Genomic DNA, 16,575 nt, shown 5'->3' on the forward strand with positions numbered 1-16,575 from the left:
AATATTAGAACCGGGCTCTCTCTGCCTTGGTTTCCGCTAAGAACAGGCACGGCAAGGACAAGTCGCTGGGGGCAGGCGGCCCAGTTTGGTGAGGCACTCGGTGGCCCACGCAGGCCTTGCAGTGGAGGGGGTTTCCCTCCCTCCTCAAGAGCAGGTCTGGGAAAGCTGACCCGTGACCCTTGGAGTTATGGAGTCACCCTCAGGCTGACCCCAGGCCCAGTCCTCAAGAAGCCCAAGGTCAGGAGACGGCAGCAGGCCAGCTGCAGGGACAGCGGAGTGGGCCTCGTTAAGGCAGAGGGAGGAGGGGATGCCTGCAGGTCAGATGTGGGCTTTCTAGGGTAGTGGCCTTGGGTGGTCTCCAAGGGACTTCACTCAAGCGGAACACCTGGAGGGGTGAGGGGACCCCAAAATAAAGAGTCTGGGTGAGTGACCAAAACCCAGCAGCCAGGGGTCCATTAAGTGGCCAGAGGACACAGTGTCCAGGATAAGGGACAGGGATGTGGCTGTGAGTCCCTGAAAGAAGGTGAGCCTCAGAGGTCGGCAGGGGGCAAAGCCAGAGCAGGACCAGACTTACCTGGTGGGTGTGGCATGAATTTTCCCCGCCCTCTACTCCCTCTCTTTCCCACTCCTCCCAACTCTCACCCTGGAGGACCAGAAACCACAGCTAGCAGCCAGGGCTGAAGGAGGGAGACTAGGGCAAGGTGGGCACTGCACTGGGGTCCGCCCAGTGAGCAGCAGGGCCATGGCGCCAGGCAAGACCCTCTGATTGTGGAGTCAGCGCACCTTCTCGGGGAATTGGGCAACCCCGCGCCAGCTGACTTCCTGCCTCTCTGCTCCCCGACCAAGACCCTGCATGCACCCCAAGGTGGGGGCCCTCAGTCCCTTCTCCTATTTATAAATAGACTGCGAGAGGGGAAGGCAAAGAAAGACAGGCCTGGGGAGGGAGGAGGAAGTGGCCGCCAGCAAGACAGTGTCATCTGAAAGCACTGAAGCCGTAGCGCCCTCTGCCCTTCCTGCCAGCACTGACGAAGCACTGCGGGGGTCTCCAAGGCTTTTTGATTTTCTGGAGACCCCCCCACCGCCCCCCACTTAGATGCCAGTACCCTTGGGAAGGGGTCCCACTCCCAGCCTTCCCCAGGAGCACCCCTGGGCAGGGTGAGAGCAGGAAGGGGACGTGGTGGGAAGAAGGCCACGGGGGGAAGCTTCAGGCTTGAGGAGTACACATGCCCCACAAAACTTCTCTTTTCACAAAATGGGAGAGACAGGGACTGTTCAGACCCAGGAGTAGCACCTACGGTGTGCAGACAGTGCTGAGTGAGCACGCTCACATGCATTCTCTTGTTTTATCTCTGCACCAACACAACGAGGTCAGCATCACCCCATTTTAGAGATGCAGAAACAGAGGCTTCCGGAGATTCGATACCATGTCCGGGGCCACGTAGCCAGCAAGCGGCAGAACTAGTCCCAGCCGCATCTCCCTCAGTGTCCCCAGACAGGCTTATACCCCGTGGTCTTCTCTTGCTCCCTCATTTCACAGAGGAGAGGCCCAGAGAGGGAGAGTGACTCCCCGGAGAACACACAGTGAGCAAGGTGTGGGCGGGTTCAATGACTCTCCCAGGCAAAAGGGTCTCCAGGATGCCAGGGACAGACACTGCAGCCATGGAGCAGAGCAGAGGCGTCTGCCCAAGGACCCAGGGAGGGAAACTGGCTTCAACCAATAGAGAAACCACATCATTTCCATGGCAGGTCCCTGGGGCCCTGGCATATGCTGAGAGACAGCAGAACCATTTTGGCTTCAATCTTAGGGGGTTCTCGGGAGTCCTGCAGACTTCGGGGTGCAGCTGACACGGCGATGACGCCAGAGCCAGGCAGTGGAGGCTCGTCTGTCATCACGGAGAGGAACGGCGTCTACGTCAGGAGGACCGACCACATCACAGGCGGCGGCCAAGGGTGACACATCCCACTCCCGGCCTGCTGCCTGTGATGTCGCTTTAGAAGTGAGCTGGGGGAGGACAGGAAGCCCGGGCTGGTATCCGGTTCTTGGGGTCAGGCTTTGTGCTAAGCACCGGGGTACAAAGATACCGGGGTGTGGTCCTTGCCCTCAAGGAACCCTCGGTCTAGTTGCAGAAAACACCCTAACCCTTTCCATCCCCTCCCAACACACATACCCCAGGCCCAGCCACCACCTACAACCTCCTCACTTTTGGTCCCCAGGCTTCCCAGACGGACCTGAAGCCACCTTCCTACACCAAGTCTGTCCTGAGCTCAACGTCCTCAGCTTGGGGCCCGGGGGCCGCTGCCTGGGCCCTGCCAGCATCTCCCACTCAGTCTTCACCTCACCCTGCATCATCCCTCTGGCTCTGGTACCCTCCTTCACGTGTCCTCCTGCTGCTACCTCTGCCCAAACATCCTGCCCTCCCCTCTTGCAGGGCTAACTCTTTGGCTTCCTTCAAGAGTCCTCTCCACTATCATCTCAAGGAAACCTTCTCCGGACCCGCAGATGGGGTCAGAGGTCCCCCTTGAGGGCTCCAGCGACAACCCAGGTATATCTCTCTAATTCATGGACCACCTTTTGGTTAATCATTTGCTTTCCTGTGTCTCCCCGTCTGCACCCTCGAGCGTGAGCCCTGAACCAGACACCTGGGTTTCGGTCCCAGCTCTGCCACTCACCAGCCTCAGTTTTGCCATCTCTGAAACGGGGACAAAAGCAGTGCCCACCTCATGGGGCTGTTATGATTCACTGGGCCAAGGCGTGTGGAGTGCGCCATGCCCAGCGGCAGCAAGAGCTGAGCGTTAGTCGTTGGGTTTTTATTACTCATGGCTCTACACCCAGCCCAGCGCACAGCCCACAGCGGGTACCTAACAGATGCTGAATTGTTTAACAGAAGCAAAAGGTTTCATTTCCAATTAGTTGAAATGAGCTGGGGCTAGCAGGAGAACTGGGCAGGAAACGGGCTTATATAGAGAGAGGGTGGCGTCCCCAGAATGGCAGAGCCCCTCATGGCCACCGCAACCACCCTGACTTCTGGGTGGTAGTTTAAGCACAGAGCTCGGAAGGGGCTGTCTGGGGTGGGATCTTGGCTCTGCCTCTGGTGAGCTGAGAGCCTGAGCCCAAAGCTTAACCTCTGTGCCTCGACTGCTTCTCCTGTCAAATGGGGATGATAATGGTACACCCTTCCCAGGTGGCCTTGAGGACAGAAGGCACTCGGGGCATGTAATGCATTAGACCCATGCCTGGCATCCACGAAGCACCCCCGGACGTCAGTCCTCACTCAGGGTTTGCTGCACTCTCCCAGACCCCAAAGGGAAGTGACAGAGGGGGGCCCTTTTATCCCCACCTCACCACTGAGAGGAAAACCAAAGCCCAGGGAGAAGGTCCCAAGGTCCTGGCAACAGAGGCAGGCAGGCCCCCAGGAATCCTGACCCTCTGCCCATGGAGGGGCTCATCACATTTCATGCCTGAGATGCAGAGGCCAGCCCTGCCCAGCCTCATGTCCACCCCAGCAGCGGCCAGGGTGAGCGAAGCCGGGTACACCCTGGGGCTGAGCACGAGAACTCCAGGAATACACGAGGGTGACACTGTCCACGGTCAGGTCGCAGGGACAGGGCTGATGCCATAGGCGCCTCATGTTGCAGGATGGGGTGGAGAGGGACGGCTCCCCTTTCTCCTGAGTGTCTCTGTCTCCACCCTAGATCATTGGTCCAGCCCAAAGCCCAACTCCACCTCCCTGAAGCCGTTGATCCTTCCTTCCCGTTCTGCTACTAACCTCTCAGCCAGAGCTCTCGCCTAAACTATTGCAACATTCTCTCCACCTCATCTGTCCTTCCCACTGAGGCCTGGATGATCTTCCTAATACACCCTCTGCTCTGGTCACTCCCTCACTCAAAAACTATCAGTGGCTCCCCGTTGCCTCAACTCCTGATACGAAGTGAGTGTGGTAGCCGAAAGCATAGTCACTGGAAAAAAGATGCCTGGCTTTGAATCCAGACTCCCCTCTATTGGAGGGCAGCATCAAAGGAGTTTTGCTTTTTTTTTATTTTTAAATAAATGAGGCTAAAAAACCTCAGTCTTCTTATCTGCAGAATGGAACTGATAACAGTATATACCTCATGGGACTGTTGTGAGGATTAAATGAGATAACACATGTAAAGTGCTTAGTAAACGCTCCACAAATTACAGCGGTGGGCTTTCCTGGTGGCGCAGTGGTTGAGAATCTGCCTGCCAATGCAGGGGACATGGGTTCGAGCCCTGGTCTGGGAAGGTCCCACATGCCGCAGAGCAGCTGGGCCCGTGAGCCACAACTACTGAGCCTGCGCTCCGCAACAAGAGAGGCCGCGACAGTGAGAGGGCCCGCGCACCGCGATGAAGAGTGGCCCCCGCTCGCTGCAACTAGAGAAAGCCCTCGCACAGAAACGAAGACCCAACACAGCCAAAAATAAATAAATAAAATACTGAATACATAACTACTTAAAAAAAAAAAGTTACAGTTGCTACAATGTTTTAATTTAATTTAAAATTTTTTTACTACTTCCAGAAACTGGTCCTAAACAGCCTACAGCCTCAAGTGCCATCGCCACCCCTAACAGGCCTGTTGCTCCAGCCAGCATGGCCCAGCTGCTATCCATCCCCTGCTATCCCCACTCCTGGCATCCACTCAGCTGCTATCCCCTGCTATCCCCACTCCTGGCATCCACTCAGCTGCTATCCCCTGCTATCCCCACTCCTGGCATCCACTCAGCTGCTATCCCCTGCTATCCCCACTCCTGGCATCCACCCAGCTGCTATCCCCTGCTATCCCCACTCCTGGCATCCACTCAGCTGCTATCCCCTGCTATCCCCACTCCTGGCATCCACTCAGCCCGATCATGACCACCCTCCAGGGCTCAGCTTTTAAAAAGATCCTTGTGTGGTCACTGCGGGAAGAGGCATGTGGGGGACAGAGTCAGGAAGGTGTCAAAAGATGAGGGGGGTGACCAAGGGGCCAGGCCAGGAAGCGAGTGAAGCCACGGGGTGGGGGGGGAGGGGCTTGAGAGAGCTAGGAGGACAGGACAGGAAGGAGCAGAACTGGGGGCTTGTGAACGCGGAGCAGGAGGTGACAGGCTCACCAGGAACAAGCTGAACCTCTGAGCGTGGCAGACAGAAGCGGGGCTCTGGGTCAGCAGGAGGGAGGACACGGAGGGGTGCCCAGGATGCTGGCGGCCATCCCAGTAACTAAAGCCAAGTGCTGGGAGCCCTTCCCTAAGAGTCACTGTCAAGTCCAGACCTGGGCCTTGAGCTGGAGACCCACAGAGGCCAGAGCTGCAGGCCACCTCCTGCCCAGAGTCACTCACCCTCTCTATCCCCTTCCCCCTCCCCTTTGTCTAACACCCAGGCTGGGCCAGGTCTCTGCTGATCTCCACTTCCAGCTGGGCCAGCTGCGGGTCAGAGAGGAGAAGGGAACTGGCCAAGCCCTCCTGAGCTGGAGGCTGAGCCAGGGCTGGGCCCTGGACCCCCACTCCCAGCCCCACGCTCCGGTCCCTTCCGCAGCCTCCGGCATCTCTCCTGAATGGCACTGGAGAAGGCTCTCCACGGACAGTCCAGCAGACGCCCATCCAGAGCCCCCTGCCCCAAATCCCTCCCCGTGCTGCTCTCACCCTCAGGCCCTCTCAGTTCCCCGAATATGTGGCCAAGTCAGCCACACCCACTGCAGGGCCAGGCTCAGGTGGAAACAGACAGGTGGGCCCCTGTCTGGACAGCAGAGGAAAACAAAAGCCCCTGGGGATTTCCTCCAGCCAAAGCACTGAATCAACCCGGGGTCCCAGCTCTGAAGCTGGGGGCAGAGTAGTGGTTTGCTGGCCAAAGGGATCCAGCCGTGTCCCTCGACGTCACCCCGCACTGCCAGTTGTCCCCACGTGTGCCCACTCAGTATCTGCTACCAAGAACGGGAGGACGGCTGGCCGGCCCGGGGCCTGGGAGATGGGCTCTGCAGCCGTGTGAGCCAGCTAACAGGTCTTGTTCTAGTAACAAAATGGATAGTCTTGCGATCCTCAACCTCCGCAGGTGACACCTGAGAGGCAGCCTGTTCCAACCTCTCCTCTTCTGCAAAGAGGAAGTGGAGGCTGAGAGCTAGGGCGGTGTGTCACGGTCAACAGGCCACCAGGGCAGAGACAGACCAGAGCTGGAGTCTGGACTCTCCTGCACAGCTGCCCCGCCCCCCAACCCCCCCAGCATTGCTCACACCTGGGGCAGATGGAAATCGACTCCTTCAAACCCCCCGTCGGTGAACAGACACTTTCTCTTCCTGGGCTCGCACCTCGAGTGCCCCAAACCACAGTGATGTCACCACCACCTGTGACCTCATGACACGACACGATGGAAAATGACCGTGGGCCCCAGAGTCCCAGCCCCACAGACAACATCTCAGCGGAGGGGCACAAACACCCAAAGCCCTGGGACTCAGAACCAGGGGGACAGCTGTGAGTCCATCACAGGTGACAAAGCCTTCTTCAAGGAAGCCCACCCCCCACCCCACACTCAAGGCTTCCCCAAACCTGTGGGATCCCAGGCGGCGGGCCCCGCAGTGATGCCCACAGCACGGACTTTCCCCTGGTGCCCCAAAGGGTCTGGCTTCTGAACTTTAAGGGGCTAATTAGGTAGTAAGGGGCAGGGAGGTGGGAAACGCGTGAAGCCTGTTCTGCATCTTGTCTCGGATGCCAGCTAACCAGCAGCCAGGAATTCTTGATGCTACTGCGGCCTGAGTCAAGGAAATCATTCCAGCTAAAACAAGCGGGACTGAGGTCAGCAAGAAGAGAGACTGGGAATCAAAGATATTAATGGTGGGGAGTGGTGGACTCTCCTTCCTGGGAAAACTCTTAGACCCCCCTTACCCCCAGTCTGTGGCCTCCATCAAGCACAGGCAACACTGATACTTCCCCAACATTCCAAGGGAGTGTTAGGATCAGTGCTGTTGGGTTTTATAGATAGGGGTGCTTAGGCCCAGAGAGGTTAAGTAACCCGAGCGAGGTCACACAGTGAGCCGGTGACCACAGTGTACAGATGGGAACTCTGGTCTCTCGGGCCCCAGGCCAGTGCTCCTTCCTCAGGGTCCTGCTGTCTCGGAAATCACTTGGAGGTTGGGGGATGGACAGCATGACCTCAGAAGAGCCTTCATAAAGCTTCCCTTTTTCAGGGTTACAGGTAAATACAACCTTCTGGATCACGGAGGTCAGAGATGGAAGAGATTTTAAAGACAGCCTGGAATCAGCCCATGCCCATCTTGCAGGTGGGAAAGTCGAGGCCTTCTGCATCCCCTTCACAGAGAGGTCATGAGACTCCTCTATTCTATGCCACATGTGCCCCTTGCTCACCCTCAAATGAGATCCAGCACCTGTCACTCACTGAAAGGAGCTGGGAGGGGGAGGGGAGGATTTCCTGACCCCGCAGCCTGTGCCACATGCCAGGCTCCTGAGGCCAGGCAGTTGGGTAGGTGGTGTGAGAGGCCCTAGGACGCGGGCTCTGGATCAGGAAGCATAGCCAGGAGAAGGCGGGCAGGAGGGAAACTGTCCTCAGGGATGCTGGGCAGGAGCTCTGGGCAAATGGAGGTCTGCCCCCCCTACCTCAGAGCCCTGTGGCTCAGAGACAGGGAATCCGCCTCCACGGTGACTCCCAGGCCCTGCGAAGCCACAGATGCTCAAATAGCCACCAATGGGCTGCACAGCATATAAAGCACTTTTAATCCTGACAACCAGCCAGTGAGGTGAAGGATCATTTCTATTTTACAGATGGGAACACAGAGGCAGGCTCCCAGAGATGGAAAGACTTGTCAAGGTCACACAGTCTATGAACAGCAAAGTAAGAAGTGAGCCAAGGTCTGTCCAGTTCTGAGGCCAGAGCGTTTCTTCTAAGTCATCAATATTGCTTCCCTGGGGCCTGGCGGGACGTCCAGAAGCGGGAGCCACAGCAACTCCACTTTGTTTCTGTTTCCCTTTGTAGCACCCTTCTCTCCACCGTAACCCCTGGCTTCCCTCGCTGCCTGCTTCTGGGCAAGTCACATGCTTCCTGGGCTCTTGAGTCACTGCCAGTGGGTGGCCCTGTCACGAGCCAGGAGGGGGATGTGGGCGGGTGAGCACTTTGGGGAGAGCACCGCTAGCCTCGGCAGACTCAACACAGCAGAGGAAGAGCCCAGAGAAATATCCCAGAGAGAGTGAGACGAACTGGAGCCCAGCCCTGCCACCACTGGGCTTTCCAAACTCTTCTGTCTCATCCATAAAGCAGGGTCATTATGAAGGTCAGATGAATATTTTTGGACATTAATTCAATATTTTTTAGCACCCACTACGTGCCAGGCACCATTCTAAGCCAATGGTTCTCAACTGAGGCAACTCCCCCAGGGGACATTTTGCAGCATCTGGAAACGCTTTTAACTGTCCCAAATGAAGGACTGTGCTGCTGGCATCTAGTGGGTGGAGGCCAGGGATGCTGCTAAACATCTTATAACTCGCAGGACGACTCCCACAGCAACCACATGGCCCGAATGCCAAGAGAACTGAGAACAAGAAATCCTCTTCTAGGCTATGAACAAGTGAACAAGTCCCTGCCCTCACCATGCTTAACACTCCAGTAGAAAGACACAATGCAAGTGAAAGAAATATAATAGGCCATGAGTGTTACAGAGGAAAACAAAGCAGGTCAGGGGAGTGAGAGTACCTGGTGGGGAGCTTTTATAGGTAGGATGGCCAGAGAAGGCATTCCTGAGAAGAATTCATTTCAGCAAAAGAAAGTGCAGGAAGGAGACCAGAGGATATCAGCGGGAGGAGCATTCAAGGTAAAGGGGAAGCAAGTGCAAAGGCCCTGAGGCAGGGGTGTGTGTGGCATGTCTGAGCAATGGAAAAGCAGCCCACATGGCATAAACCTGAGAACTAAGTTGATGTGTAGAGCTGAATGAAACACACACACAAACACCCCACGGATGGCATCAAAACTCTCCCCCTGGGCTTCCCTGGTGGCGCGGTAGTTGAGAGTCCGCCTGCCGATGCAGAGGACACAGGTTCATGCCCCGGTCCAGGAAGATCCCATATGCCACAGAGCGGCTGGGCCCGTGAGCCATGGCCGCTGAGCCTGCACGTCCGGAGCCTGTGCTCCGCCATGGGAGAGGCCACAAAAGTGAGAGGCCCGCATACCACAAAAAAAAACCAAAAAAACAAACAAAAAAAAACTCTCCCCCTGCAACCTTCTTGGCTACTCCTCCAGGAGCCACTGGGCCAAACCCAGGACCACAGTGAGGATCACATCCTCAGTCAGCAAACAGGTTCCCCTCTGGCATATTAGACAGGGGACAAAGAGACATCCCAGGACTGCAGGTACCCTGGATCACCCATCTCCACCAAAGGCTAATGTCCCCAGGCCAAGCTAGGAGTCCCCAACCTCTCCCCTAACTCGAGCTGGCCCCAGGCCCCTAGGTATTGAGGCCCCTCAGCCTCAGGCCAACCCAGCAGGTAGAGATCCCCTCAGCCCCCTCCCAGCAACAACAGAAAGCCAGACAGCTAGAGCCCTGCCCATCCCCCTTAGATGACACCAAATGCTCACCTATCCTGCCAGCTGTACTGGCGTTTGTCTGCTGAATGAATGGATGACGAGATGAATGAATGATGCATTCCACACCAGCCAGCAAATACAGCTTTTAAAGGAGGCAAACACCCTGCAGCCAAAGTGATTCTGCCACGCCTGCAGCAGCTCAGGTCTCCCTGGGGCTCTTTCTACAACTTGATTTATTACATCTGACACAACTGAGTATCCACTGTGTGCCAGGGACCCGGGTGGGGGCAGACGGGGGATACAGGCATGGGGAGGGTAGAGTAAGAAGAGCTTTGGAATCAGGCAGACCTGCATTCGAACCTCCCCACCCCCTACCCTCCAGTTCTATAATCCTGGGAAATACCATAACCTCTCTGAGCCTCAGGCTTCCACATCTCTAAATGGGAACGCCACCTTTTAAGAGTTGCTATAAGGAAGGTTTCAGCAAGATTCTGTAGTTAGATCCTAAGCATGCTGCCTGGTACTTAGTAGGCATTCAAACGACAGGTGCTATTGCGGTGCTAATAATAAGGAGGAAGACCCCCCAGTACCTGCCCTCAAGGAACTTTCCATCGATTGAGGTGGATAAAACACAACCAGATTAAAAAGCAGAATGTAGTCTGTCCTAGAGAGGGATGAAAGGCTGGGAGTTCAAAGAGCAGAGGATCAAATCCAACTGGGAAGGACTCTCCTGGTGGCACAAGTGGTTAAGAATCCTCCTGCCAATGCAGGGGACACGGGTTCGAGCCCTGGCCCGGGAAGATCCCACATGCCTCGGAGGAACTAAGCCCGTGTGCCACAACTACTAAGCCTGTGCCTTAGGGCCCGAGAACCACAACTACTGAAGCCCGCGCGCCTAGAGCTCGTGCTCTGCAACAAGAGAAGTCGCCGCAATGAGAAGCCCACGCACCGCAGTGAAGAGTAGTCCCAGCTCGCCGCAACTAGAGAAAGCCCACACACAGCAACGAAGACCCAATGCAGCCAAAAAAATAAATGAAATAGAAAATAAATAAATTTTTTTAAAAATCCAACTGGGAGAGTGAGGAAAGGCTTTGGCGTGGGGGGTGGGGGGAAACGTGCAAAAGACCCTTAAGGATGGGGGAAAGGGTGCACCACGGAGAGAGACAGCATGGAGTACGAAGATACACAATGGCCGTGTTTCGTAGGGTATAGGGTACGATGCAGAGGGGTGGCAGGAAACACCCGGAGACCTCACTCGCTCTGGCCTGAGACACCTGGGGGAGTTTCTGCCTTGGCCACTGGGAGCCTTTTGCTTCCCAGGCAGGGAGAGAGGCACTCCAATTTGAGGAGGGCCACCCCAGCGATGCCACCAAGGAGGATCAGTGGGAGAGGGGGCAGGGGCCAGGGGACCAGCTAAAAGGCTGTGAAGACAGTCCCGGAGGAGGGAACCTGAGCTGATACAGGAGCTGGGCACACGGGAGGGAAGTGAGAGACTCAGGAGAACCCCTCAAGCAACTCCAAGACTAGGAGCTGCTGTCCTGCAGAGAAGCCCTGTGCCTCCTCCCCCCAGGGGCTCATATGTCCCCAGGTTCGCTGAGGCACAGTGATGCCCCTAGTCTTGGCACACTGCAGTCAGGCTGGGGACCAAAGCCATCAGCATCCACACTCGAGTCTCAGACCTGGGACTCTCCTGACCTCCTCTGTTTACAGAACAACCTCTGGGGCAGCGCCCCCAGATCCCACCCTGGCACCAACTGTGAATGAGTCAATTCTGGTCTGACCACCTCCATCCTCTGCCCTTGAGAACTGAACTCTAAAGGTGTCTTTAGCCTTAGCCAGTGAGTCACCTCACATGAGTCAATGCCACCTCCCACCTTCCTCCCTGGTCCAGATATCCAGATGGGTCAGCACACACCCATCCATCAGGGTAAGATCGTGAGGAAAGGATGAGGCACACCTCCTCCCAGACAAGAGGGGAAAGGAAGAGGCGTCCCTTTGGAAGAAAGAGAGCCCCCCATGCCCTTCCATGAAACACAAGGAGTTTGCTGAGCCTCAGTTTTCCTTCTCTGCAAAATGGGGCTATTCTTTTTTTAAAATTAATCAATTAATTAATTTTTTTGTTTGTTTGTTTTTGGCTGCGTTGGGTCTTTGTTGCTGCACGCAGTCTTTCTCTAGTTGTGATGAGCGGGGACTACTCTTTGTTGCGGGCTTCTCATTGCGGTGGCTTCCCTTGTTGTGGAGCACAGACTCCAGGCGCGCAGTCTTAGTAGTTGTGGCGCACGGGCTTAGTTGCTCCGCTGCATGTGGGATCTTCCCGGACCAGAGCTCGAACCCGTGTCCCCTGCATTGGCAGGCGGATTCTTAACCACTGCGGCACCAGGTAAGTCCAAAATGGGGCTATTCTGTCTTAGCAGACCATGGAGACAGCCACAAGAGGCAAAGGTGGAACAATCCTCTGTACACTCTCTCTCCCTTGCTATTGTGGTGGGTGCAGTTAGCGCTGAATAACAGCTCTGGGGTCTCTGCTCTCTCCATTTTCCTGGAGCCCCTTAGACATCATGTTTGTCTTGATAACCAGCCCAGAAGTCCTCCCTCACCCCTGTCGCCCAGAGCTCACAGATCCTTGGGGAGGTCAGCCCAGGGGAACCTGAGGGCACTGTCTCTCTCCCTATCACCCCAGAGTCCACAGACGGCAGGCTCTGAAGTGGCCACTGGACACTCCAGGTGGGTCCTGGGGAAGGCGTCTGGGCAAAGGGCATGGAAGACAGTCCACAGTCTGACTGTGCCCTTATTAGATGCTACTGCACACCTGGCCCTGTTCTTTTACACACGCAGCCCCAGTATTTCTAAGAAAGAGGAAAACCGTAGCTCAGAAGGGAGGAAGTCTTCTGAAGAAGGTGCCGGGCATCTGTACTGGGGACAGAGCCCCAGTACAGATCACTGCCTACCCCCACCCCCAAGTCACCCCGGAGAGGCCAGGGGTCGCAGGGATAACGGGAGTTGGGTTTCACAGTCTGGCTGGGATCTGCCCAGGGCCCGCTGGCCGGCCACCGACGGCGGAGGGACCAAGGTGAGACTCCGGGTCGCGGTGGCCAGAGTTCCGGCCCCGGGCGCACGTGTGCCAAACCCGGGGTCCCCAGAGGGTCTCCAGCGGCGTGCATCTGATCCGGTGTGGCGGGTGCGGCGCCTCCGTCGCTCCGAGCCCCGCACCCCTGTCACGGCGCCCCGGACGCCCCGGGGCGGGGGACGCGCACCAGCCTGGGGTGGATGGCATGGCGCCCCCCCCCGCACCAGACAGGGTCGCGCGAGTCACCTACCTGGGTGGGCACGGCGCGCCCTGCGGCCCAGAGCTGCAGTCCGACGGCCAGCGCGGCCCAGAAGGCGGTGGGCACCATGGGTGCAGGCAGCTCGGCGGGCCCCTTGCGCCCTCGCGCCACCGCTCCCGCTCCGCTGCCTCTGGCGCCTCCGACTGAAAGCGAAAGCCGGCGCGCGGCCAAAGAGAGGCCGGGGGGCGGGGCGGGGCGTGGACACACCTCCTCCCCGCCCCACACAGCCGGCCGCCCCGCCCCCAACCCCCCCGACCCCAACTCTGTCAGCCTAGCGCTGCGTCCATACCTCCAGCGCCAGCCACTCGCAGCCCTCTGAGACCCTCCAGCCTCCTTCTAACGTCCCTTCCCCTTCGAGTCACCCTTCCCAGCGGGGCTGGTGGGATGGGAGAGGGGGCAGGAGATCCGCATTGGGGTTGGGCTCCCACCAGGCTTGCGGCTGCCCCGAAGTTTTGTCTCTCGACCTGCCCTGCGTCCACCTACCCCTCCCACCTCCTGCAGGCTCCCCACTCCCTTGGCGGTGGGGCACGAATTTGGTGAAACGTCCCACACAACTGACACTAGCTCACGGGCATTCTAAATTATTCCCTCATTAGACTTTATCTGACTTTAGAGCCAGACCACCTGGGTCTGCATCTCCGCATTAACCTCACAGAGGTAGACTGAAGATTGAAAGTTATATAACACACATACTATAGTATATATTATATATGTATGTAAACTTACTAAGTATATAAGTAACTTAATAAGTTCTGTATACATATTAGCTGTAATTACTGTTATTCATTTGCTCATTTATCCTTAAACATTCCTCATGCCCTCCTCAGAGTGAGCCGGAGCCTGCCCTGACCTCCTTCTTGAGTCCCCTATCCAGGTGGCTGACCAGTAAACAGAGGCTAGGACAGAAAGCTGTGGGAGCCCAGAGTGGGGCTGGCCCAGGCCAAGGGCCGTGAGGGCTGGTTCCCCTGGAGTTGACATCTAAGCACCCACTCCAGCTTCCAGCTGCACCCCCTGTGCTTTGAGTGCCAACCCTAATACCAGGGCCAGCCCTGCGGGACCAGAACATATTCCCCCAGCCCTGGGAGTCCTTGCCCCCAGCACATAGGGCGTTTCTGAGGGGCAGGGTGGCAGGAGGGGAGGCTATTCTGTTCCCTCACTGCAGGCTGCCCCAAGCGAGGTCCGGGGACCCCTGCTCTGGGCCACCAACCCCTGTGATGGAGACAGCAAGGATGATGCTTCTAGGTGCTGAGTGAGAAACTGGGAAGTGACACTTGGCGGATGGAAAATCCCACCTCCTGATCATGAGACTGGGAAATTACCTGGTTTCCACACGTTTCTAAGACATGGGCCATGCTAAGGGTGAGGCTAGCACAGCCCACAACCTTAACTCTGCAGAGGGTCAGACTCTAAAGCTAGCAGGAAGCTTTCTTCTGGCCCTTACAAGTCTTGTCTGGGAGCAGTTTGGAGGAGTCCCTGATCCATAAGAGAGAGCCAAAGGCCAGGAGTGGGGTGTCACCTGGTGAAAACAGGAGCAAATGGTTCTCCATGGGTGCCCCCTACACACCTCAAACCCAGTGGGCCCCACTGACTCATTGCCTCCAATGGCTCCCCATCCCAGGGGGTGGCAACACCACCACCCAAATGTGGGGATCCTCCTGGGATCCCACCTTCCATCCCAGCTCCACCAACTGGACTCCAAGAGGTGGGTGACAGCCAAGCCACCAGGAAAGCAAACCCGCTGTCTAGTGATTCTGTACAAGGTACTTAATACAGAGGAATTGACTGTAAAGATGTTAGAGAAATTAAAAGAACAATTAGAGGAAAGGGAGACTAGTCTGAGATTAACAACTGCAAGAAGCCACCACCATCTCTGGGGCCGGAAGTGGCGTTACCAAAGCCAGGAGCTGGGGCATCTGGGAGCATCTGGAACCGTGGAGGAGACAGAGCCACTGTTAGAGACGCGCGTGAAGCAGAGAGGAAGAAAATATCCGGCTTCTCCCTTCCTCCCACCCTACAATCTCCCACCAGTGACTCCCATTGACCAAACCTAAGACAGGAGCCACTTAGCAAAGGAACCTGGGAAATGTAGTTTGTTCGGGTCAGCCCACTGCAGTGGAGGGGGTGGGGGGTGGGGGGACAAGATGGCAGGGCCTGGAGCTGAGCGCAGGCAGATAACAGGCGAGGGTCTAAGGAGAAAGTCTCACTCCTTGTTACACTTGCTTGGGGGACCTATCTTTTCCCAGACTCTGCATGAAATCCTGCGCAGGTCCTGGAGCTTTTCCAGGCACTCTCAGGCAGGAAGAACCTTCTGGTCTACCAGATGAGAGTCCAGTGCTGCCCTGGGAACTCAATAGAGCTACAGTCTTTTCTCCAGGGTGGAGTTTCTCCCCTTCTCCAGCTGAACCCAGGCTGGATCCTGCCTGGGTGTGGGAGGACCCGGCGACTCCTCTCTTGACTGCCGAGTGTGGCTGGGGAGAGGGTTTTGGAAGCAAAGGGCACAGTGTTTCATAGCAGCTAGAGCTGTCACCCCACACACATACACTGGGGCCTCTGGGAGGCGGTTTCTGGCTCATTCTCTCTCGGGGCACTTTTGCAGGTGTCTAGGAGACCTTGCTTATTCCTCTGACCATGGCTCCCCAGCACCAGGGATACCTGAGCCTCCTGCTGGCCATGGTTTACCATATCCCCCTTGAACCCTACATGAGTGGTGGTCCTCCAGGCTCCTCCTGCCCAGGGCTCCACCCCATAGGAAGCACTATGGGTCAGAGATGACCCAAAGCCGGCTTCCTCCCCGGAGCCCACGGTTGCCCTTCAACCTACACCTGGAGCAGCCTGGCTCACACCCATGCACCCTGTCTCGCTCCAGCTCTGCCGCCTCAGGCCCATCCAGCCACAGGCTCCAACTCACATCACGACCTTTCTGGAGCACCTGCTGGGTGCCATCCCTGGGGTGCTGGGTGCTTAGTAGTGCACAGGCGCTTGAGAGTCTCCCATCAGTCTTCTGGTCCCTAAATGCCTGCGATGTCAAGCCAGGGGATTCAAGCACATAGTCAAGGAGCTCTGCTCATCTGTCTGCCTCTCATTGCTGGACTGTGTGGTCCTCAAGGGCAGAGGGACTTGGTCGTGGTCCCCTCTATTTCCCTGCTGACAAGATGATACCCAGAGTCGGGGCTCAGTAGGGTTGAAGTGGATAAGGGCTGCATACAGGACGAGCGTACACAGGAGGCAAGAAAGGGGAGAGGAAGTGAGTGAGCGAATGAAAGCCTGAGTGAATGTCAGGGTCAAGGCCCCAGAATCCAGTCCAGCTCCATCACTCCCAGACCCTATGCACTCTGCCAGGTCTCCCAGGCCATGCATCTCTTAGACCCCTAGTCCCATGACGCAGAAAAATCCCACTTGCTCCTCGGTAATGGGTAGCAGGCAGGCTTCCAGCACACAGGACCATGGCCCTCTGGTCCCCAACTCAGGGGCTGCGTGTACAGTTCTCTGAACCCTGGGGCTCCCTGGAGGCTTTCCTCACTTCCCAGTGCAGCCCATAGCCCCCAGCCATCTCGCACACACCACCCCAGCAAGCTGATGCCTGTGCTTTACAAACTGGTGTCGAGGAAAGCTTAGCCACAGCAGGCATCGTGCACAAGAACAGCCAGCCTGTCCACCAATATTTACTGAACACCTACTATGTGCTGGGTGTTCTAGTGAACCGTTTGGAGGAATGGCTCTCCAGCATCAGCCAGC

General features: G+C 56.8%; 1 protein-coding gene across 1 annotated transcript in view; it reads right to left on the bottom strand.

The window, feature by feature from the left end:
* The window catches only part of TNFRSF1B (TNF receptor superfamily member 1B), a 35,924-nt gene extending 22,972 nt beyond the window's left edge, over positions 1–12,952 (bottom strand). The window contains exon 1 of the mRNA XM_082832756.1: positions 12,832–12,952. Within this exon, the coding sequence (XP_082688882.1) occupies positions 12,832–12,909 (78 nt within the window). The 5' untranslated portion in view covers positions 12,910–12,952. The remainder of the gene's footprint in view (positions 1–12,831) is intronic.
* Positions 12,953–16,575: the final 3,623 nt, after the last annotated feature.

The sequence above is a fragment of the Leucopleurus acutus genome, assembly GCF_964270905.1.
Source record: "Leucopleurus acutus genome assembly, chromosome: 2".
In the NCBI taxonomy this organism is placed as follows: Eukaryota; Metazoa; Chordata; class Mammalia; order Artiodactyla; family Delphinidae; genus Leucopleurus; species Leucopleurus acutus.